The following is a 25,876-nucleotide window of genomic DNA, read 5'->3' on the forward strand; positions in this document are numbered from 1 at the left end:
ATCTTGAAGGAGTTCCCAGAGATGCTTAGCACTTGTTGGCTGTTTTGCCTTCACTCTGCGGTCCTGCTCACCCCAAACCATCTCGATTGGGTTCAAGTCTGCTGAATGTGGAGGCCAGGTCATCTGGCGTAGCACCCCATCACTCTCCATCTTCGTCACATAGCCCTTACACAGCCTGGAGGGGTGTTTGGGGTCACTGTCCTGTTGAAAAATAAATGATGGTCCAACTAAACGCAAACCGGAAGGAATAGCATGCCGCTGCAAGATGCTGTGGTAGCCATCCTGGTTCAGTATGCCTTCAATTTTGAATAAATCCCCAATAGTGTCACCAGCAAAGCACCCCCACACCATCACACCTCCTCCTCCATGCTTCACGGTGGGAACCAGGCATGTAGAGTCCATCCGTTCACCTTTTCAGCGTCGCACAAAGACACGGTGGTTAGAACCAAAGATCTCAAATTTGGACTCATCAGACCAAAGCACAGATTTCCACTGGTCTAATGTCCATTCCTTGTGTTCTTTAGCCCAAACAAGTATCTTCTGCTTGTTGCCTGTCCTTAGCAGTGGTTTCCTAGTGGCTATTTTACCATGAAGGCCTGCTGCACAAAGTCTCCTCTTAAAAGTTGTTGTAGAGATTTGTCTGCTGCTAGAACTCTGAGGCTGGTGACTCGGATAAACTTATCCTCAGAAGCAGAGGTGACTCTTGGTCTTCCTTTCCTGGGGCGGTCCTCATGTGAGCCAGTTTCTTTGTAGCGCTTGATGGGTTTTGCAACTGCACTTGGGGACACTTTCAAAGTTTGCCCAATTTTTCGGACTGACTGACCTTCATTTCTTAAAGTAATGATGGCCACTCGTTTTTCTTTACTTAGCTGCTTTTTTCTTGCCATAATACAAATTCTAACAGTTTATTCAGTAGGACTATCAGCTGTGTATCCACCTGACTTCTGCACAACACAACTGATGGTCCCAACCCCATTTATAAGGCAAGAAATTCCACTTATTAAACCTGACAGGGCACACCTGTGAAGTGAAAACCATTTCCGGTGACTACCTCTTGAAGCTCATCAAGAGAATGCCAAGAGTGTGCAAAGCAGTCATCAAAGCAAAAGGTGGCTACTTTGAAAGAACCTAGAATATAAGACATATTTTTAGTTGTTTCACACTTTTTTGTTAAGTATATAATTCCACATGTGTTAATTCATAGTTCTGATGCCTTCAGTGTGAATGTACAATTTTCAAAGTCATGAAAATACAGAAAATCTTTAAATGAGAAGGTGTGTCCAAACTTTTGGTCTGTACTGTAAATATTAACATCATAACACCATTTAACACTTATGGTAGCAGCAAATATTGGCTAAGATTGGACAATTCAATCACCAAAAGATGTTCCCAGAATTTGTTTGCATTCCTAGTGTGGCTGCAAGGATCCTGAATTACTTCTATACAGGGATAAATTATAACAAGCAAATACAGAGTAACTGAATGCGATTTTCCTCTGATTAACCAGATTGTCTAAAAGCCACATTAATTTTTCTTAAAAGAATGTATGGATAAAGAGACAGTTATGTAAAATCTATGGATACCATTGAAATAATTGAGGCAGATGGATGTAATGGACGACTAACTATATTAAATAAAAACATCCAATATATCATAAAGTGACTGAAGTAATACAAAGTATAAAACAAAATGAACATAATATAGCAATCATTGACATCCAAGAGTAAAGCATACACTGACCTACTGCCATCACTTCACCTGCACTTCACCTGATATAATCGCTGAGAACTCGCTGAACGTTCCAGACTGTACTCTGAGCAGAGAGTTAACTTCAACTAAGAAGAAAAGTACCGGCACTGCTACTTTCTGAAATCTGTATTACTAGTGCCATACTTGTGCTGCACATTAATCACCGGGACTTGTTGCTTTCAAAACTCATAGTGGGGCTTAGTAATATAATGATCCAGAGTCACTTCTTATATGATTGCATAACCAGCATAAAAGTGTTCCATTATCATAAATCAATAATACTTGTGAAAGTAAGAAACTTTGTAATATATCTTATTAGAGAAATCCAATTCATTCTCCCTCTTAAACATACATGTCAAACTCCGGCCCATGGGCCAAACTTGGCCCACAGGATTGTTATATTTGGCCCCCAACATCAGAACTGCCACCCCTATGTGGGGCCCATTATTCTGTATGGAGGACTATGTGGGGCCCAATATTCTGTATGGAGGACTATGTGGGGCCCATAATTCTGTATGGAGGACTATGTGAGGCCCATTATACTGTATGGAGGACTATGTGGGGCCCAATATTCTGTATGGAGGACTATGTGAGGCCCATTATACTGTATGGAGGACTATGTGGGGCCCATTATTCTGTATGGAGGACTATGTGGGGTCCATTATTCTGTATGGAGGACTACGTGGGGCCATTATTCTGTACGGAGGACTATGTGAGGCCATTATTCTATATGAAGGACTATGTGGGGCCATTATAGTGTATACTGGTTGACCCGCGACTTTGTCAAAGTTTTTCATTTTGGCCCTCTGCGTGTTTGAGTTTGACATCCCTGCTCTAAAACAATCATTCAGTCTCAAAATTCTCAATTCATGTGTAAAATATATCTTCAGTGAATACAGATTTTCCCATTATTGAGCTAAGAGATGATAGTTGGTGCTCATAAAGTTCTATGGAAACTGTAGCTGATTGTGTCTGCCTTTAGCTCCTCCTTAATCCTCCCCACAGAGTTTTAAAAGCACCAGCTGTCATCTTCTATCTCATAATTATATACAGATTTCAAGATTTTTCCCATGAGAGTGAAAGATCAGACCTGGAGGAGAAAGAAGCAGATTTCTCTGATAAGATATATTACAAAGTTTCTCATTTTCCTGATTTATGAAATATAAATAAAAATGACGGTTACACTTTATACATTTCTTCACTCTAAAAGCAGAAAACAAGCAATGATGGAGCATCCATGACAGTCATTATTCCTACCAACAAATACTAAACTTACCTTGGGTGGATCAAACAATTCTAATAGATATTCCTCATTTTCCAAAGAGCTTGCTTTCCGTACAATCAACCGACACCTCTGCCAAAAAGTCCCACTGTCCAGACCTGTCTCATCTACCATGCTGTAATTTAAATGTCCTTCCTTTCGAATTTCAAACACAGGCTCCCTTTTCAAAGTCCACTGCAAAATCCTTTTATGCCAGGTCGGTGACTGTGCCAAATCTGTGTCAATGTCCCTGGCTTCCGAGGAATCTGCAGACTTTCTCCGGAATATATTTCGAATACTCCTCCTGATATCACTGAAAGAGAATCGAATGAATTGTCTTGGAGGAGGGGGAGAGATGTTGCTTTGGAGTTCCTCAGAGCTCCATGCCTTAGGCACTTGTTGGACAGTTGAGTCATTAGGTGTCTGCTCAGTGTGTTCATGGCGAGCTGTCAAGTCCACCTCCACTTTTGCTGCAACCGTACTAGGAGGTTCCTCTGATGTCCTGCCACCTGTCTCTCTGTAATCTTTTACTCTATTGAAGGGAAAGAATCTGTATTGGTCCATGCCCCAACTTTCCCTCACCTCGTTCCTGAAATACTGTTGGAAAAGATCCGTGAATTGCAAGGAGAAGTTCTCTGTGGCCAGGATGTCATGGTGCGGATTTTGGTTAGCAAACAACCAATACTGCTTTGCCAATTCTCTAGCAGTGGAGATGGCATGAAGCTCACAAAACTCATTCCAGCCCTGAGGGACGGAGGAACTTTCAGGTTGAATAGTGTCCCCATTCATTGCAGTGACTGAAGCAGTTGTGGTATGCTACGAAAGCAGAAAAAGGAAACATTAAATGAGGGGCTTTCCGCTGACAATTCACTGTCTTGTTTGCGAAGAGGAAGCTTTATAATAAAGTATTCATTAGGTTACAACACTTATCTCATAGCATCAATCTAAAGCTTAAACCTCTAGTTCACCACTCTGAACAGATTATTTGAATCAGGTTATGGTTTGACATGAACGATTGGCCTCAAAAAATAGACAAATACTTGACAGTATAGTGTCAGTCTAAAACACAAAGTAATGTTATACTATGAAATTAAATAGAATATTCGGTTCTGCTATGAAATATAAATATGATTCCCCCCAAAAAAAAGTTTTAGAGTACGTACATGCTATTGCTCCTTTGTGCAATGGTACCACTGTTTTCCAGCCTGTAAAATATAATACAAAAGTTTAAGTAATCAATAAAAAAGTGTTTTGATATTTTCCCCATTTTTTTTCTAATAAATACATGGATGTACAAAAAATCAAAGGGAAGAAAATACAAAAATTCAAAGGGAAGAAATTCAAAACTATAGAACAACTAAAAAGTCACAAAAATTTTGCGCGACTCACGAGTTTAGCAAAAAGTTTGCAACTTTTGGAATTCTCATGCCAGTTCTGGCCAGCTATGCCAATATGAGCAGTCTTAATTAATCGGGAGGAATAACTTCAATTCTTAACATGCTGATCTTAGTAATGGGTATTAATTTATTTCAAGAAAACCTGTCAGGAGCTTCAGGGTCACCAAACTAATTACATTGCTTGGTGGGGAATAATAAAGTCGTTCGATAAATTAGCCCTCCATGAAGCCTAATTTACATTGACAAAAAAATGTCCCAGTACCTCATCCATTAATTTCCTCATTTTATTCTACCATGTTTTGTGTCATACAATAATAAATTCTAAGAAAGATTAGGAAATCTGTGTCCGAGAACATCAGACATGTTACCCACCATCCTCCTTACAAACCAGTGTCAGGCTGTAAGACAAATGAATGCAGCAGGAGCCTCTCCCCTCTTCCTCAACTGTTCACCAGTCAGAAATGCAAAAGAAATTTAGAAATAAACCCATAGTCTCTGCAGGTTTTCAATTAGACTGACTGTTACAGGACCATTCAACCCATTGCCTCTCAACCCTCTTCCTGGAATGTGAATGTGGGGTGCTGATAGATTATCGTGGAAGTCAGGGGTATCACAATTCCTCGTATCAGTGTGTCTGGACACAGTGAATGACAGTTCTGCCGTCCAATCTAGGACAGAGGTGTGCTGCGCTGTCGGCATGGTAAGTGACAGTTCAGCTGTCCAATCGGATGCAGGGGCGTGCTGAACTGTTAGTGTCTTCAGTGACAGTTTAGCCGTCCAATCAGGACCAGGGTGTGTCGGGGCTTCATCCATGTGTCTCCTGTTCAGAGTTATTAATAGAGGTATGTGTTTGCTCTGTGCCATTAGCCTTGCATTCTGATCTTTGTTGCTCGACCTTGGATTTGCCTTGACCATCTGTTTGCCTAGCCCTTTTGTCGTGATCTGCTACCTTCTTGGAATTCTGACCTTGGACTGTTACCTGACTACGCCTTTGTCTCACTCCTCTGTCTATGACGTGCCTTCTGGCTTTTGACCCCGGACCTCTTGACTACCGAGGCTCACGGCTTGTCTGTGAGTAGTGACTAGCGTCACAGGGGGCTAATAAAGGTCCCTATGTCTGCCATCTTAGTACTAGCATTAGTAATCTAAACGAAAAACACACAGCAATCTGGAAGTATGGCATTGTGTATCAGTCGTGCGGGACTGCCTGTTTATGTCCCCTAGTGGGACTAAAAAGTGTGTAACACTTTATATCACTATCATTTTCCCATTCATCACATAAAAGATCTAAAATTTTAAACTATTAAACTATTTGGCAAACGTCGCAAACAAATAACAGAATTGCCCCTTTCTGGTCCTCTCGCCTTCCCATAAAATAAAATAAAAATTCAATAAAAAAAAGTCATATGTACCCCAACACTATGGTTTCCTTGCAAATAATAAAGCCATCACACACCTTCATAAAATGAAAAAGAAAAATGATGGGTCTCAGAACATATTGCCACATATGAAACAAAGTTTAATTTGTAAATCAATAGAATGTTAAAGGATTTGGTATCCCTGTATTCACACTGACCTGTAGGAAAAACGTTTGTGAGCGCGGCTGGGCACTGCTACAGTGAGGCACAGAGTCACTGATTGAGTTCAGGCCGCACTCGCTTCAGCGCTGTCAATCAATATGTGGCAAAGTGCTCAGTATGGAAATTGAAGGGGTATAATGGTGAACTGAGACCTTTGCATCAAAGCATCCTCAATTGATTGAAAAATAGTTTTTAAACCACTAAAATCTACACCGCGTGCAGAATTATTAGGCAAATGAGTATTTTGATCACATGATACTTTTTATACATGTTGTCCTACTCCAAGCTGCATAGGTTTGAGAGCCAACTACCAATTAAGTAAATCTGGTGATGTGCATCTCTGTAATGAGGAGGGGTGTTGACTAATGACATCAACACCCTATATAAGGTGAGCTTAATTAGGCAACTTCCTTTCCTTTGGCAAAATGGGTCAGAAGAGAGATTTGACGGGCTCTGAAAATGTCACGCTGTCTCTGTATACTGGAGGTAGGGGGCCTAAGCTGACCCTAAGCTGGGGCCCTGACTAGTCCCTCAACCTGGAGGTACTGTTAAAGGTACAGAGGTCCAGGCCGCCAGCGTAACCCCTACCTCCTGAGGATCCCTGCACCTAAGTAATCTAGTCCTGAGAAGGACCCCGATCACAACAAAAGGGGACAAGTAATAATATGCCCACACACAGTACTTAGACGAACGAGACAGTACAAGGGAAAAACCAAAACCACCTTGCATACAAAAACTACACAACTACAACAAAGGGAACACCAACGGGAAAGGAGATAAATGATAAAGCGAGGAAGGGAAAAAACACTCCAAATACACTTATCTCAGAAACTCCAAACACCACGATCCGCTCTGTTAGTCTGAATGAAATGCTTTCACCGACACTTCCCAAACAGACCAGCAGGCATTTGAAGGAGTCTCACTACAGCAGCATTGATTGCTGCTGGGCGAGGCTGGACCTCGTCTAGCACAGAGAGAGAGAGAATTAACTCCCTCACTGCCGAAAAACACAAAGCACCAACAAGTCAGCTGCGAGAAGTCAGGCTGTGTACTCGTGACGATCTTCGTGGCGACACACCCGTGACAGTACCCCCCCTTCTACGAGGGGCCTCCGGACCCTCAGGGCCAGGTTTATCCGGGTGAGTCGTGTGGAAGGCCCGAACTAATCGGTCTGCGTTAATATCCGACGCAGGAACCCACATCCTCTCCTCAGGACCATACCCTTTCCAATGAACCAGGTACTGAAGGGACCGGCGATTAAAGCGTGAATCGATGACCCTCGATACCTGGAACTCCAAGTTACCATTGACCACCACTGGAGGGGGAGGTAAAGGTGACGGTACCACCGGCGCCACATACCTCTTAAGCAACGATCTGTGGAACACGTTGTGAATTTTAAACGTAGGGGGGAGGTCAAGACGGAATGCCACCGGATAAATAATAGAACTGATTCTGTACGGCCCGATGAACCTGGGACCCAGTTTCCAGGAGGGAACCTTAAGTTTAATATTCCTGGTAGACAACCATACCCGATCGTTCACACTTAGGTCCGGACCAGACACTCTCCTCCTATCAGCCATACGTTTGTATCGGTTCCCCATAGTATTCAGATTCTTCAGCACCCCTCTCCATACTGAAGCGAGTGATGAGGAAAATCGTTCCTCCTCAGGAACCCCCGAAGAGCCCCCCCTACTGAAAGTACAAAACTGGGGGTGAAAACCATATGCCCCAAAAAACGGGGACTTACCAGTGGACTCACTCCGCCTATTATTAAGAGCAAACTCTGCCAGAGGTAAGAAAGAAGCCCAGTCCTCCTGGTTCTCTGACACAAAACACCGGAGATATGTCTCCAAGCTCTGGTTCATACGTTCCGTCTGACCATTGGTCTGAGGATGAAAAGCCGATGAGAATGACAAATGCATCCCCCGCCGTGCACAAAACGCCTTCCAGAACTTGGACACAAACTGAGACCCCCGATCAGACACCACCTCGGAGGGTACCCCGTGAAGCCTCACAATCTCCCCAATGAACACCTGCGCAAGAGTTTTAGCATTAGGGAGAGCCGGAAGAGCGATAAAATGTGCCATCTTGCTGAACCTGTCCACTACAACGAGTATGACCGTTTTACCCGAAGACGGAGGGAGGTCCGTAATAAAGTCCATAGACAGATGAGTCCAAGGACGCTCCGGGATCTTCAAAGGTAAGAGGGCCCCAGACGGACGGGTATGTGAGGTCTTAGAGCGCGCACAAACCCCACAGGACGCGACAAAAGTTACCACCTCCTTATGTAAGTTAGGCCACCAAAACCGACGCGAGAGGAGATCCACAGTTGCTTTACTCCCCGGGTGTCCTGCAAAAACTGAGTTATGGTGTGCCTCGATCACCTTTTTCGCAACTGATCTGGAACAAACAGTCTCCCCGGAGGTCCAACAGGGGCGTCCCCCTGAGCCTCCAATACCTCCTCCTCCAGATCAGAGCATACTGCCGAAACCAGCAACCCCTCCTGAAGGATAGGAATCGGGTCGTCCGTATTCCCGGCCCCAGGGAAACTACGAGATAAGGCATCCGCCTTTACATTTTTTGACCCAGGACGATATGTAACGACAAAATTAAACCTGGTAAAAAACAATGACCACCTAGCTTGTCTGGGATTCAGACGTTTCGCGGACTCCAGATATAGCAGGTTCTTGTGATCGGTGATGACGGTGACCGGATGGACTGCCCCCTCCAAAAAATGGCGCCACTCCTCAAAAGCTAACTTAATGGCCAAGAGTTCCCTATTGCCGACATCGTAATTCCTCTCAGCGGACGACAATTTTTTAGAGAAAAAGGCGCACGGATGCCACTTACCAGGGGACGAACCTTGTGACAATACTGCTCCCACCCCTACCTCGGAAGCGTCTACCTCTACAATGAATGGCTGTGACGCATCAGGTTGAATGAGTATGGGTGCCGAGGCAAAACATTTTTTCAAGGAGGAGAATGCTTGACAAGCCTTGTCAGACCACCTAGAAAAATCCGTCCCTTTTTTAGTCATGTCTGTGAGAGGCTTAACCATGGACGAGAAATTACGAATGAACTTCCGGTAATAATTAGCAAACCCCAGGAAACGTTGTAGTGCCTTAAGATTCTCTGGCCGATCCCACTCAAGAACTGCCCGCACTTTCCCAGGGTCCATACGAAAACCGGACGCTGAAACCAGGAAGCCTAAAAACTGGAGTTCCTGTACGGCGAACACACACTTTTTCCATTTGGCTTACAGTTTATTATCCCGCAAGATCTGTAACACCTGCCTAACGTGCTCCTGATGAGACACCAGATCCGGCGAGTAAATTAAGATATCATCCAGATATATGACAACAAACTGTCCCACCAGGCGGCGAAAAATGTCATTAACAAAGTGTTGGAACACCGCCGGGGCATTAGTCAGACCGAATGGCATGACAAGGTTCTCATAATGCCCCTCCGGAGTGTTAAACGCCGTCTTCCACTCATCCCCCTCCTTCATCCTAATCAGATTGTACGCCCCCCTGAGATCCAACTTAGAGAACCATTTGGCGCCCACGATCTGATTAAAGAGATCGGGAATAAGTGGGAGCGGATACGGATCTCGGACCGTAATCCGATTAAGTTCACGGAAATCCAGGCAAGGGCGTAGGCCTCCATCTTTCTTCTTAACAAAGAAGAACCCCGCAGCCACCGGTGAAGATGAAGGTCTAATATGCCCCTTAGCCAGACTTTCTGAAATATAATCCTTCATGGCCTGCCTCTCAGGACCAGAAAGGTTATACAACCTAGCTTTAGGTAACTTGGCCTCAGGGAGCAGTTTTACAGAACAGTCATACTCGCGATGAGGAGGTAGTTCCTGACACCCTTTCTCCGAGAATACATCCTCAAAGTCCGCCAGAAATGGAGGTAAGACCCAAGGAGTAACCGCACCGATGACCGTGTTCATGCAGTTTTTATTACAGAATTTACTCCATTGGCTTATCTCTCTGGTTTGCCAATTAATAACCGGGTTATGCTTAGCTAACCAAGGAAGGCCCAACACTATAGGAGTGGGAAGACCCTCCAACACGTAGCAAGACAACAGTTCTTTATGTATCGCCCCCACTTGAAGTTTTACGTCATGCACAGCTTGCAAAAAACTTCCCTGACCGAGAGGCCTGGCATCGATCGAGAATATGGGGATGGGTTTAGCCAACTCACTCAATCGCATACCTTGAACCCGGGCAAACCGAGCATCAACCAGATTAGCCCCGGCCCCACTATCCAGAAGAACAGATATCCTCTCAGTTCTCGTACCCACCACCACCTCCGCCGGTACGAGAAACTGAGACGAACCTAGGGACGAAATACCTACTCCCAGATTGCCGTCCACCACACAACCTGGGATCAACAGTTTTCCGACGACTCTTCACTCTGCAAGGGACGGGATGGACACCCCCCAATAAAATGTCCCTTTCTCCCGCAGAAGAAACACCTTCCTGTCTTATGGCGCACCACCGGTCCCCTCCCCCGAAATGATGTCCCTCCTAATTGCATAGGCTCCTCTGGACTGACCAGGGGAACCACCATATGAGGGGACCTTGTAGGAGGTGGAGTCATCACAGGGGGTAGAGTTATCCCGCACCTCTCCCGAAGCCGTCTGTCAACGCGAATAGCAAGGGCCATAGCGGCTTCCAGTGACGCGGGAGAGTCATACTGTGCCAACACATCCTGTAATTTGTCGGATAAACCATGACAAAACTGGCTCCTAAGAGCCGGGTCATTCCACTGGGTGTCCGTGGCCCACCTACGGAACTCCGAACAGAATTCCTCCGCCGGACGATCTCCCTGCTGGATCCTACGTAACTTAGACTCAGCAAGGGAGATCCGATCTGGGTCATCATATACGAGTCCCAGAGCAGCGAAAAACCTATCCACTGACTGGAGAGCCGGGGAGCCCGGGGGAAGAGAGAACGCCCAAGATTGTGGGTCCCCTTGTAGGAGCGAGATGACAATTCCCACCCTTTGTTCTTCACTCCCCGATGACCGAGGCCGCAGCCGAAAGTACAACTTGCATGCCTCCCGGAAAACAAAAAACTTGTCCCGCCCCCCAGTGAACCTGTCAGGGAAAGCTACTTTAGGTTCTGGTCCGGCTTGCTCCTGAGGATGCAAAACCTTGGACCTAACGTCCGCCAGCTCCATGGACAAACTCTGCAACTGCCGAGCTAGACCGGCTACTGGATCCATGGTAGCTGGAGAAAAACTAAGTGGGTCGGTGAAAATGTCACGCTGTCTCTGTATACTGGAGGTAGGGGGCCTAAGCTGACCCTAAGCTGGGGCCCTGACTAGTCCCTCAACCTGGAGGTACTGTTAAAGGTACAGAGGTCCAGGCCGCCAGCGTAACCCCTACCTCCTGAGGATCCCTGCACCTAAGTAATCTAGTCCTGAGAAGGACCCCGATCACAACAAAAGGGGACAAGTAATAATATGCCCACACACAGTACTTAGACGAACGAGACAGTACAAGGGAAAAACCAAAACCACCTTGCATACAACAACTACACAACTACAACAGAGGGAACACCAACGGGAAAGGAGATAAATGATAAAGCGAGGAAGGGAAAAAACACTCCAAATACACTTATCTCAGAAACTCCAAACACCACGATCCGCTCTGTTAGTCTGAATGAAATGCTTTCACCGACACTTCCCAAACAGACCAGCAGGCATTTGAAGGAGTCTCACTACAGCAGCATTGATTGCAGCTGGGCGAGGCTGGACCTCGTCTAGCACAGAGAGAGAGAGAATTAACTCCCTCACTGCCGAAAAACACAAAGCACCAACAAGTCAGCTGCGAGAAGTCAGGCTGTGTACTCGTGACGATCTTCGTGGCGACACACCCATGACAGAAAAGTCCAAAATTGTGAGATGTCTTGCAGAGGGATGCAGCAGTCTTGAAATTTCCAAACTTCTGAAGCGTGATCACCGAACAATCAAGTGTTTCATGGCAAATAGCCAACAGGGTCGCAAGAAGCGTTTTGGCCAAAAAAGGCGCAAAATAACTGCCCATGAATTGAGGAAAATCAAGCGTGAAGCTGCCAAGATGCCATTTGCCAACAGTTTTGCCATATTTCAGAGCTGCAACGCTACTGGAGTATCAAAAAGCACAAGGTGTGCGATAGTCAGGGACATGGCCAAGGTAAGGAAGGCTGAAAAACGACCACCTTTGAATAAGAAACATAAGATAAAACGTCAAGAATGGGCCAAGAAATATCTTAAGACTGATTTTTCAAAGGTTTTAAGGACTGATGAAATGAGAGTGACTCTTGATGGGCCAGATGGATGGGCCAGAGGCTGGATCAGTAAAGGGCAGAGAGCTCCACTCCGACTCAGACGCCAGCAAGGTGGAGGTGGGGTACTGATATGGGCTGGTATCATCAAAGATGAACTTGTGGGACCTTTTTGGGTTGAGAATGGAGTGAAGCTCAACTCCCAGACCTACTGCCAGTTTCTGGAAGACAACTTCTCCAAGCAGTGGTACAGGAAGAAGTCGGTATCGTCCAAGAAAAACATGATTTTCATGCAAGACAATGCTCCATCACATGCATCCAACTACTCCACAGCGTGGCTGGCCAGTAAATGTCTAAAAGAAGAAAAAATAATGACATGGCCCCCTTGTTCACCTGATCTGAACCCCATAGAGAACCTGTGGTCCATCATAAAATGTGAGCTCTACAGGGAGGGAAAACAGTACACCTCTCGGAACAGTGTCTGGGAGGCTGTGGTGGCTGCTGCACGCGATGTTGATCTAAAACAGATCAAGCAACTGACAGAATCTATGGATGGAAGGCTGTTGAGCGTCATCATAAAGAAAGGTGGATATATTCATCACTAATTTTTTTGTTTTTTGTTTTTGCATGTCAGAAATGTTTATTTCTAAATTTTGTGCACTGATACTGGTTTACCTGGTGAAAATAAACAAGTGAGATGGGATTATATTTGGTTTTTATTAAGTTGCTTAATAAGTCTGCACAGTAATAGTTACCTGCACAAACCGATATCCTCCTAAGATAGCCAAATCTAAAAAAAAAAACACTCCAACTTCCCAAAATATTAAGCTTGGATATTTGAGTCTTTTGGGTTGATTGGGAACATAGTTGTTGATCAATAAGAAAAATAATCCTCTAAAATACAACTTGCCTAATAATTCTGCACACAGTGTATCAGGGGTAAAATCCATACATATCTGTAGATTAATAAATGTATTGGGGTGGCAGACAAACTGTATGCCTGTAGAGGTTCATATTTCTGCACTGTAAACATAAAATATTACTTTGTGCAATACTTTTGTACACTATTTAGTCGTGTTAGAAGCCATAGTCATACTCAGCAGTACAGAACACATATGCTCTGATAATGGTGGAGTGTGCTCCTTGGTATGTACATCAGGAGAACACATCAAGCATAGGGCCTAAGCCCTGTATAAACACAGACTACTCATAGATTAATGTCTGTTTTTAACATTGCAGGAATATACAACATGCCTTTTAACTGGAAACACATGTCGTTCAGGAAATTAAAAGCATAAAGGTATTCTATTTATACAGAACATATACAACATATATTTCAGTGTTAGCTTGGTTTTCATGAGACAATATCTCATTGATGTTGCATCAACCAGAGCAAACATGGGCGTTAGTTCGTTGATAACACTCAACGCATCTTGAATACTAGCAGTGGAAATAAACTGAATAGATAGGATTCTCTGCAATGGTCTTGAAACATATGGATGAACCAAAATCACTAAATGATTCGCAATTCTATAAAAATAACATTTGTTAGGAGTGGACAAGTTTTGACCATTTCAGACATCGCTGCTCCACTAAGCATTCAGTTTCTTTGTTTTTTAAATCCTCCGTACGGTTCCAGAGAGATGGGCCTTTTTATTTAGTGCTAATTTCTATGGACTTTACCAAGGGGGAGTGTGAATAGGCTGCTCTGTATTATTGCTCTGTGAGCAATGCCCTTGGTAAGAACATAAAAATTAACACTAAATAAAAAGACTCAGATCTTTGGAAGCGTATGGTGGATTTAAAAAAACGCAATACTCAGGGTAAAAAAGAAGAAAACTAAGAGTAAAACCTGTCTATTTTGACTAGGTCACAGGTTCTTCTTCAAGGCAATGTGTTATCAGAAAGTGACCTATGGTTTAAATCAGTTTTTTATATTAAATGTATTTCTTAAAAAAAAAAAAAAAGTTTTCATTTTTTCTTTTCATTATAAATATCACTATCTTTATAAAAAAAAGAAAAGTTTGCGATTTTCATACTAGCCACTAAGCTGTAATACTAAACGCATACTTATTAGTAGTCACTATCATTACAATGGCATTACAATGAGACAATATCTTGAAATCTATTCTTTCAACTTCAGATTAGGAGGGAAAGATTTGGGATCAGGAAGATTAGCTCTTTCGGAATGGACTTGATCACATATTGTGGCTGTGCATGTGCGAGAATCCAAACGGAATGCATGCAGCTCAACAAAAGTGAATATAACATTTTCCGATTATTTCAGATCATTAAAATATATGACAAATCCAACATATTCACAGATTATCCATAGAAACCAACACATTTCTGGTGCAATCAAGCACTCGTGGTCATGGTATATCATGATATTTTATGCCATAAGGGTGCTGGATCGCGCGAGAAACACGTTGGTTTCTATCGATAAACTGTGAATATGTTGGATTCGTAAAATATTTTAATGATCTGAAATAATCGGATGATTTTACATTCACCTTTGTAGAGCCAGATAGATTCTTTTTGGATTCTCTGACCTTGTGCTTGGACAGTGGCGGTTTTCTGTGCTCCATAAGTGATCAACAATTATCTATCAGTGAGCTGGCATATCTCTCCTTTACAAGATTGTGCATGTGCCCCTTCCCATTGTCCTTTCCAATCCCTCGTTGCAACATTTGTCTTTTTTCAATTGCATTAACTAACCATAGAACCAATACAGTGAGGAAACCAGAAATTGTACAGTTAGTCCACCCGACACTGTGTGGTGTCAAAGTAACTCATTTAAAGAACCCTATATGGTTATTCAGACATATGCCATAAGGCAGGGCTCGACAAACCCAGGCGCCTGGTCGCCAGTGGCGCCTAGAAAATGTTGTCTGGCGCCTAGAAAATGTTGCCTGGTGCTTGAGGAGTTGAGGAGTTGAGAAGAAAAAAAAATACTCTCAATCCAATCCCACCTCCTGCACGGAGTCATCCAATCGGAGGAAGCAGGGACAGTATCGCTCAGGCCGCCTTCTCCACTTTGCTCTGCCCCCCTTATGCTCCGGGACTGGACAGGGAGAGTTGGGTTACGGGGGAAGCAGGGCCGGCGTCAGCACCCGGCGTACCCGGGCAAGTGCCGGGGCCCTGGAAAATCAGAGGGGCCCAGCCGCCCACTCACTGTCGGGGCCCGGGCCCACACACTGTCGGGGCCGGGCCCACACACCCACCCGCCCGCTCACTGTCGGGGCCGGGCCCACACACCCACCCGCCCACTCACTGTCGGGGCCGGGCCCACACACCCACCCGCCCACTCACTGTCGGGGCCCTGGCCGCTTCCTCGGCACCTGTTCAGGGACGCAGGCGCTGCTTGATTGCCGGCACTTCCCCCAGACATGGCCGCGCGCTGTCCGGCTGTGTCTGCTAGTAATGACACGGCAGGGTCGACGGCACTGCACCTTTAATTGTGCTTGTGTGTCGCTCCTGCCGCGTCATTACTAGCCGACACAGCCGCACAGCGCGCGGCCATGTCTGGGGGAGTGCCGGCAATCAAACACCGTCGGAGCGGAGGTCCTGCACAGATGGGCGGGAGGGGCCCGGACCCGACCGCAAGTGGGCCCCTCTGATGTTCCAGGGCCATGAAGTCTGTGACACGCCGGGGGCCCTGCACTGCCCCATACCCGAGGAGCTGCTGGACAGGACACTGGACCGGGGACAGGTGAGTGAGGCTTCCCCAATCCCCATATTAAAAATATTAGTAATGGGTCTGTGTGAGTGCATGTATGTGAATGTCAGTGTATATGACTGTGTATATATATTTGTCTGTTTTATCTATGTGTATGTCGGTATGTGTACATATGTCTGCGTACCGTGTGTGCGCGCGCATGTCTGCGTACCGTGTGTGCGCACGCATATGTCTGCGTACCGTGTGTGCGCGCGCATATGTCTGCGCACCGTGTGTGCGCGCGCATATGTCTGCGTACCGTGTGTGCGCACGCATATGTCTGCGTACCGTGTGTGCGTGCATATGTCTGCGTACCGTGTGCGCGCGCGCATATGTCTGCGTACCGTGTGTGCGCACGCATATGTCTGCGTACCGTGTGTGCGCACGCATATGTCTGTGTACCGTGTGTGCGCACGCATATGTCTGCGTACCGTGCGTGCGCACGGATATGTCTGCGTACCGTGTGTGTGCGTGCATATGTCTGCGTACCGTGTGTGCGTGCATATGTCTGCATACCGTGTGTGCGTGTGCATATGTCTGCGTACCGTGTGTGCGCGCGCATATGTCTGCGTATGTGAAGGATGAGGGGGCAGGCTGGGCCATGTGTAATAAATAAATAAATATATATATATATATATATATATATTTATTTCTCCGCCGTATCTGTGCATCATGAATCGTGTATGTGTTAAAAGGGCCCACTGAGACTCTTTCGCCCGGGGCCCAGAAAAACCTGGAGCCGGCCCTGGGGGGAAGGATCGCTGTGGCCGGGGGCCCGTTCTCATCTCCCGCTACCTGTGTAAGTACATACAAAGGCCGTGCTCCCCGGGGAGACGCCGTGTGTGAGGGGGTCTATATGTACAGTTTGTCAACAAAAAAAATTCTGGCTCCTAAATTTTTTGGCTGGCTCCTAGATTCTGAACAACTTTGTCGACCCCTGCCATAAGGGTCAAACGGAGAGAGAGCAGAACTGTCTGTGCTATCGCATATGCAAGGCCTGCTGAAATATTAGCTTTTGAGCAGGGCTGTGGAGTCGGTAAACCAAATCTCCGACTCCGACTTCTCAATTTCCATGACACTGACTCCAACTCTGACTCCAACTCCCCCATACATGGCTCATTTTTAAGTGATAAATTTACTGTAGCACAGATTCATCTCAGCTAAAAGTCTAGCACCTTAGATCAGGAATAGGACAGAACATTTATAAGATATTTCATAACTTTCCCAAATACTTATCAAAAAAATATTTCCCACACACTGCATTGAACTACTGTACCCAATTTATTATATATTTTAGGAGTTGGAGTCGGTTCATTTTATACAGACTCTGATTCCGACTCCACCAAAATGAACACAGACTCCACGACTCCGACTCCACAGCCCTGCTTTTGAGGGTAACTGGACTTCTGTTGTTTTGAAAAGGGGAATTCCAGATGTAAGACCACCACCCATTATTCATTTATGGCATACGCAACACTTGCCCACTAGCCTTCAACATTGCAATGCTAAGTAAATAAATTCTACATTTTTTATTTTAGCAATTGTACAAGATATTAGTCTCGGTCAAATGATTACAATCTTAAAGGGATTGTCTGGTCCAAATCTATAAGTTTGCAGTCACTCTGTGTTACTGCAGACTTATGAAGCCCCCCCTAGCACACGCACTGTGCACTGTGAGGATTTGCTGGTTTCTGACCAGGGAACAAAGGTGATGTACGAGTTATACAAGTGTATGGAAGTTAGGCTGCGCCCACTGGCCGGGGGTATGGCAAATCCCCCCAGTTCACAGTGCGTGCGCTGGGGGGATTCCTAAATCTGCAGTCACACAGAGTAATGCCAACTTATCGATTTGGACCGGACAACCCCTTTAACTATTTCAAGACACATTGTTTCCGATGCAAAAATTGTACGGATCTCACATATTCACTTAACACACGCACACACTGTTCACCAGATGTGCCCTTAGAAATGAGAAGTGTATCTTGGTGTGGTTAAAGGCAAAGATGTGTATGGTGCAAACACCAAAGATAACTCTATACTCCAGCCTCATTGAAGAATTAAAGAGTTATTCTCCGGATCACATTATTTTTCAAAAATCACAGTAAATGCATAATAATTGATAATATCCAGCTTAAGCACAATATAATGTTTCTATCTTGCACCCATTTTTAATCTCTATCTGCAAAAAATACCAACAGAACTTGCTAGATTCTAGTCAGTCCTGCAGACCCCTCGACTCTGCCCTGTGTGCTCTGACTAGCCCCCACTTCTCTGAGTTATCATCAAGCTAATCTAAGTGTAAAACTCACATTATGCTTCTGTGCACTTTCTGCTCCTGTACAGTACCATGCCTAGCTGATTTTATCTTCTGCCAGTCATCAGTGTAACTGCCTGGTGTCTATACATCATTAGCTGTTTCTACTGGAGCTCAACTCCGCTGCATGCCTCCATAATGGCAGTGCAGAATTGTCTTTGTTGCCTGCTACCGCCAGAAAATTTTTAAGAAAATGCAAATGCAGCTCTATTGATACATATGACAGAAGATAGTCCTCTATTATATGCATCAATAGAGTGGCATTTGCAGTTTCACATCACTGATCTCTCAGTAGCACATAACAAACACAGCTCATCTAATCTTAGCCTCTGTACACAGAGCCCGCTCTTGCAGTATATCCTCTCAGCCTCTCTAACCAAAGCACAATCCTACAGTACATATCTCAGCTCATCCACTTGTATGCAGAGAAGCATCTTGCAGTACATCACCCATTTCAGCCCCATTCTACAGTATATCTCTTTTCAGCCCCCTGTATAAAGCCCCATCGTGCAGTACATTGCTACTTTCAGCCCCCTTTTGAAGTATTTCTCTCCTCTCAGCCTCTGTATACAGAGCTGCCTTCTACTGTACATCAATCCTTTCAGACCCAAGTATACAGCTCATCCTGCAGTATATATCTCCTCTCAGCCCCTTGTTTACTGACCCATCCTGCAGTATATCGCTCTTCTCATATATAGTCAGTAATTGTTCCTGGTATGAGATCTCTGCACTGAAATGAACAAGGCTCCGTCCCTTTCATTCTGCACAGTACAAGCTCCATTCTAGGCACAGCACAGCTGTACTTTCAAGAAGCCACCTCAGAGACACTGCAATACGCAGGATCAACCATGACCTGGAACTACTAAAGCATGGTTCCAATGGCACCTGAAGGATAAATAGAGGCTGTAGGGTCATCCTCAGGGGGTTGATATGTGCAACACTGGACAGATTTAAAAGTGAATTATATTGGCCTAAATGAATATATGTACATTATTATAAGACCACATTGTGATTTTGGGAATGCCATTTAAGTGCGAGCTGGTCCTTTTTACGGTATACAACTCTATGCATGGATAAAGAAAATGGTGATGTAACCACATTCTAAGGAAGCAGTATTTATAAAAAAAATACACTTTCACTTCTTGTGTCAGTTCATAACATAGTCTTAATATTCATAAACTATTAAGTAACTAGATTGTGATGTGACATGAGGTATATTGCTACTCCTGGGTCAGTTTCACAAGAGTTAAACCTCACCAATACAAATCTGCTAAACTAATCAGCAAGTCCAAGTGTACACAAACATGTAAATTCTCTGGCCAGTCAAGTCCGCTAATTGTGGACATGACTGCGTCACCCTCATTACAAACACAAACAGACGTACAAGTTATATGCTATTTGATACAATTGTAACTGGAATAGTATCATCCGCATGCCTTTTTTGCATGGCACATTTATTTACATTGGTCGGTATACTGTCCGTGTGCAGTCCATTGTGCACACAGCAAACGGACCCAAATAACGCTGGATGAACTAAAATGAATACTGATGTGCGTGTGAAGAACAGCACTGCCCCCATTCACTTACACTGGTCTGGGACCACTGTACACACAGAACAAAAATTGTGCTCGTCTGCACTTGCATTATATTAATGTGCTGTCTTCTAGGCAAGAAGGCTGTATTACATAGCACAGTCATTTGTAGAAACCTTCTCATGAACTTTGGTCTCTCCGGATCACTCTGTGCTCTATGTGTGAGCCGGAAGTCTCTTCCACAATGTAAGAGTATGAAGCCTTGTTCTGATGCTCCATAGACTTACATTGTAAAAGCCATTTCTAGGTCTCACGGAGCGCAGCATGAGCTGGACAGTCTGCAGAGCAGTGATGTCACTGAGAAGAGGAGCAGAATTGCTCTGGATCCTGGAGAAGATGGCGTTAGGTGAGTATATTAAAACACTCACAGTACACTACCTACACATATACACATTTTTAGGAGAAAAACAGTCATGGGATGGCTTCTTTAAAAAAAAAAAGCAATATGATTGAAATACCAAAGACATACTGATGCTGTATAGATCAACTATGGATATGTCTGTTTTCATAGACCTCAGTGGGTGGTTTTATCAGCAGAACAGACGAAAGCAATGCATGCAGCATTTTTTATACAAATTTTACAAGGCTGTGTGAATAAAGTCCTAGAAAGTAACAGTAGCTCTTTCTTAGGCTACGGTCGTAGGACAGTATAAAAAATCAGTATGATTTCATCCAGAAAAGTGGGTCCATTTTTTTCTCACTTGTCATCCGTGTACAATCCGTGTTTTACTCAGCAGTTATTAATCATTTACAGGGCCATTTTCAGTTTCCAGTTACAGCAATGTATCAGATGCTAAACTGTGGCTCCGTATGAAATCCGATTTTTTTCTTACACCCATACACCTGAATGGGTGAGTCTCATCCGATTTCCGAGGAAAATCGTGCACGCTGTGATTTTTTTCACATGAACATTGAGTGAGTGAAAAAAAACATTCATCTGCACTGCCCCATTGAATAACATTGGTCTGAGTGCGATACGTAAATACGGTCATGTACACGAGCCCTTGTGGTGAGAGAAAACTTATGGAGTACTGCTAAAAATACATTTGTATGAAAGCAGACTTAGGCTATGTTCACATTTTTGCTGCATTTTTTTCCACAGGCAAAAACCTGCTCTCATGGCAGTAAAGAAGCAGTGTCAAAAAAGCAGGTTTTTGCTGCGTTTTTGTTAGGGCACATTTGTCTCTAGTGCATGCTGATAAAGTTTAGTGCATAAAAAAAAGAACATGATTCAACTTCCTCAGGTTTTTGCACCAAATACGCAGCAAAACCTGATACCTGCATTTTTTGCGGCGTTTTTGCTTTCTGTGGGTGAAAAACGCTGCAAAAACTTAGAAAGAAGTGACATGCTGCTTTTGCAAAAACTCAGCACACAGTTTGCAAAATCAGCCAGGAAAAATAATCAATGTGTGTGCATGAGATTTCTGAAATCTCATAGACTTTGCTGGTACTGTAAAACGCAGCTTAAAATTTGCATAAAAAAACGCAGCAAAAAAAGCTGCAAAAATGCAATGTGTGAACACAGCCTAAGGATATGTCCACAATTCTGGAGTGGGATCTGCTACAAACTGCATCAAACACATTTTGGCATAAACTTCCTATTGGCTTACATGGAAAAATCATATTGCTGTGTACATCGCAAGATTTTTTTTTATAACGATGTTTTAAAAATTGAGCCATGGAAAAAAAAAGAAGTGAGGTTAGTTATTTGATGTGGATTCCTGCTGAAATCTGCACCGAACTTGAAACTGAAGTTTTTTTACATGGCAGGTTCCCTTTAACAAATCACAATCAAATAAAAGCTTTTCTCGTGTTTGACCCCCCTAACTGAAGCCATCAAAGAATACATAACATTAGCTTTTTACAGGTTATTCGAGCTACTGATGTAAATGCTAACACAGAGACTAATGTAGTCAATGATTTCATAAATGTATACTATAAATGCAGCTAAATAATTGCAAATGATCTTGTGCCATGCACTGCTGAGGCCAGAAACTGGCTGCAGTGGTCACGTGGGTACACTGGTTGTTACAGATACTTCTTTTTCTTGAACATCTGTTGATGAAGGACAGTTGGGTGACCCCAATACACATTAGGTGTTCATCCAGTCTGGAAGCATCAAAGTTTTTTATCCTCTTAATATATTGCAATCATCATATTATATAGCAATGTGCACATACAATTGCTCATTTTGCCTTTCTACCCAGATAATTCTTCTCTTTTCTTTGCTCTATGTAGGAACAGGAAGTCTCTTTTCCCTGCATTTATCATTCCCCTCTTCAACTCTGACCCGGCAGCTGTCTCCTCTGCCTGCCATTGACTTTTGCAGTGATTATAACTTGTACAGAGAAAATTGACCTTCTGTTTCTACATGAAGCTTAGAAGGATTCCACTAGTCAGTTTTTAATCACGTGACGCCATAGACCTAAAGGAAAACAGAAGAATTTTCTGGGTAGAGAGGCAAAATGAGCAATTGTAAGTACACAGTGCTATATAATATGATGACTGCAATATATTAAGAGGATAAAAACTTTGATGTGCTTCTTTAACCCCTTCCCGACATCCGCCGTACAAATACTGCTCTGTGGGAGCTGTGTTCCCACAAAGAGCAGTATATGTACGACACAGTGATCGCGTGAGCTCACGCTGAGCGTCGCCGCGATCACATGCGGGTGTCAGCTCTATGTGAGAGCTAACACCCTGCTAGCACCGATCGCGCGCGTTTAACCCCTCTGATCAATAGTGACAGCGACATCGCAGGGCATCGCAAAGGGAGTGAACTCCCGCCTCCAAGATGGCTGTGGGGTCCTTCAGGAAGGTGGCCCCTAAAGAATGCTCAGAGAGCAGGAGCTGACACGGCTCCTTCATGCCTGTCAGACGCTGCAGAGTATTAGATCAGCGATCAGGGCAGAGAAAGTTGATGTCCCATAGTGGGACAATGTGAAACAGTAAAAAAAAAAGTTAATAAAATTGAAAAAATATTTAAAAAAAAAAATCACAAAATAAAGAACAAAAAAAGGATCCTAATCGAATAAATACATTTATCTGTGTAAAAGAAAAAAATCAAAAAAAGTACATATTTGGTATTGCCGCGTCCATCACAACCCAACTTATAAAACTGTCCTACTAATTAACCCCTTCAGTGAACACCGTAAAAAAATAAATGAAAAACAAGGCAAAAAACAATGCTTTATCATGATACCGCCGAACAAAAAGTGGAATAAAATGTGATCAAAAAGACACCTGTAAATAAATATTGTACCACTGAAAACCTCATCTTGTCCCGCAAAAAAACAAGCCACCATACAGCTACATCATCCAAAAAATAAAAAAGTTACAGCTCTCAGAATAAAGCAATGACAAAATTATTATTTTTTCTATAAAATAGTTTTTATTGTGTAAAAGTTGTAAAACATAAAAAACCTATAGAAATGTGGTATCGCTGTAATCATACTGACAAGAAAAATAAAGCTGCCTTATCAATTTTACCACACGTGGAACGACATAAAAAAATCCCCAAAAAACAATTCCTGAATGGCTGTTTTTTGTTCATTCTGCCTCCCAAAAAATGGAACAGAAAGCGATCAAAACATTTGTCCAAAAACGGTACCAATAAAAACATCAACTGGTCCTGAAAAAACAAGCCGTCACATAACTCTGTCGGCAGAAATATGGAAAAATTATAGCTCTCAAAATATGGCGATGCAAAAACTTTTTACAATAAAAGCATCTTTTAGCGTGTGACAGCAGCCAAACATAAAAACCCGATATAAATCTGGTATCGCACCGACCTGAAGAATAAAGTTGTCTAATCAATTATACCGCACGAGGAACAGCATAAAAAAATAAATAAAACCAATTCTTCACCTACTGTTGATTGTTTTTTTCTGCCTCCCAAAGATCGCAGTATGGCTCGGCTCACATTTATCCTGCGCTTAGCGCTGAACGCTTACACCGGGATTCCCGTGTAAATCTGTGAAATACGTGATTCAGACAGAACCCCCAGATGAAGATTCCCTATAGTGAGGCAGATGGAGACACTATGGACACTGTCTGGCCTATGATCCGAAGGTGTCAGTCTTTTTATTAGGCGTGCATAAAAGTGCCGTCGCCCACAGTTTTGTGCACTGCTGAACAGAGGCCAGATGGAGTCCAGAGTAACTCTGCTGCCTCATTATAGTGAATGGATATCTTGGGAATTTCATCTTAATCACACCACTCAGAGATTTAAATGGAAACACGGATATAAGTGTTCAGCGTAGAGCGCAGCATAAACGTGATCCAAAATATTATGCAAAATGTTCCCAATAAAAGCTTCAACTCCATTCACAAAAAAAGTAAATCCACACTCGGGTCCGTCATCTGTTAACAAAAATAGTGGGGGCTTCCATGTTACTGGTAGCACAAAGGCTCTGGAAAAATAAAATGGCTCCTCGCCTTCCAACATAAATCCAGAGAATTCTGCGCTTCCAAATCCAAATGTCCCCCCTCCCTTCTGAGCTCCAGTGAGTGTCTAAATGGCAGTTAGCGTCCACATGTTTGGCATTCCTGTAGCAAAGACAGCCTGCCTAATTTACGGGTGCATGTCTGCAGAAGAACGAGCTGGGCAGAACGTACTGGTCACTACAACGTACTGGTCACTACAGCGTACTGGTCAGTACAATGGCAGTTTGAAATCTTCACTTCGCAACATCCACTACTGCTTGTTTCTGGAAAACATCCATGGAGTCAAAATCGTCACTACACCTGTAGATAAATTCACAAAGGGGTATAATTTCCAAAATGGGGTCACTTGAGGAGGATTCTGCTCTTCTAGCACGTAGGGACTCTGTATATGGAGTCCGCAAACTATTCTAGGAAAATCTGCACTCCAGGAGACAAAAAGTGCCCTGCCCCTCCCGAGTCTGGCTAAGCAGTACTGTACAGCCACATATGGGGTATTTCTGAAATTGTGGGACAAATTTTGGTGCCATTTTTACGCATTTTCCAGTATGAAAATGTAAAATCTGGGGCTAAAACAAAATTTTCGTGGTAACAATTTTATTATTTTTTCTTCACTGCCCAATGGTATGAAATTCTGTGACACACCTGTAGTGTCAATGTGTTCACTGAACCCCTACATGAATTCATTGAGAGGTGTAGTTTGTAAAATGGGGTCACTTATGGGGGGTTTGGTTGATCTGGCACATCAGGGGCTCGGCCAATGTGACATGGCACCTTCATATCAGTCCAGCAAAATCTGAACTTCAATATGGAGCTTCTTCCCTTCTGAGCTTTACACTATTCCTCAAAAGTAGATTTCGACCACATATGGTGTATCTGCGTACTCAGGAGAAATTGCACAACAAATTTTGGGGTCCATTTTCTCCTGTTACCCTTGTGAAAATGCAAAATTTTGTGCTAAAAAACATACTTGCGGGAAAAATCTGTTTATTTTATTTTCACGGCTCAAAGTTATAAACTTCAGTGAAGCACCTGGGGGTTCAAAGTGCTCACCACACATCTAGATAAGTTTTCTGAGGGGTCTAGTTTCCAAAATGGTGTCACTTGTGGGGAGTTTCCACTGTTTAGACACATCAGCAGCCCTCCAAACGCGACATGGCGTCCTTTAATTATGGCAGCAAATTTTACATTCAAAAAGTCAAATTGCGCTCATTCCCTTCCAAGCTCTGTCGTGCACCCAAACAGTGTTTTTCCCCCACATACTGTTTAGCGTTGTGCTCAGGAGAAGTTGCACATCAAATTTTGGGGTCCACTTTCTCTTGTTACCATTGTGAAAGTAAAAAAATTGGGTCTAAAGTAAAATTTTTGTGAAAAAAATGTAAATGTTTATTTTTTCCTTCCACATTCCATTAATTCTTGTGAAGTACCTGAAGGGTTAATAAACTTCTTGAATGTGGTTTTGAACACCTTGAGAGGTGCAGTTTTTATAATGGTGTCACTTTTTGGTATTTTCAGTCATATAGACACCTCAAAGTCACTTCAAA

At 43.6% G+C, this 25,876-nt stretch overlaps 1 protein-coding gene across 3 annotated transcripts in view; it reads right to left on the reverse strand.

Moving 5' to 3' along the window:
• The window catches only part of SH2B3 (SH2B adaptor protein 3), a 223,843-nt gene that overhangs the window by 164,098 nt on the left and 33,869 nt on the right, over window positions 1-25,876 (reverse strand). For 2 of the 3 annotated variants that reach the window (XM_073676339.1, XM_073676340.1), the window contains exons 2-3: window positions 4,174-4,215; window positions 3,026-3,826 (exon numbers count right to left, since the gene is read on the reverse strand). In XM_073676339.1, coding sequence (XP_073532440.1) covers window positions 3,026-3,799 — 774 coding nt within the window. In that variant the 5' untranslated portion in view covers window positions 3,800-3,826; window positions 4,174-4,215. Of the gene's footprint in view, window positions 1-3,025; window positions 3,827-4,173; window positions 4,216-25,876 lie in introns of those variants that run through there. The other variant, XM_073676341.1, reaches the window with a different exon arrangement.

Source organism: Phyllobates terribilis, unplaced genomic scaffold (genome assembly GCF_046119375.1).
Source record: "Phyllobates terribilis strain yellow unplaced genomic scaffold, ASM4611937v1 Scaffold_1__5_contigs__length_1240528914, whole genome shotgun sequence".
Lineage (NCBI taxonomy): Eukaryota > Metazoa > Chordata > Amphibia > Anura > Dendrobatidae > Phyllobates > Phyllobates terribilis.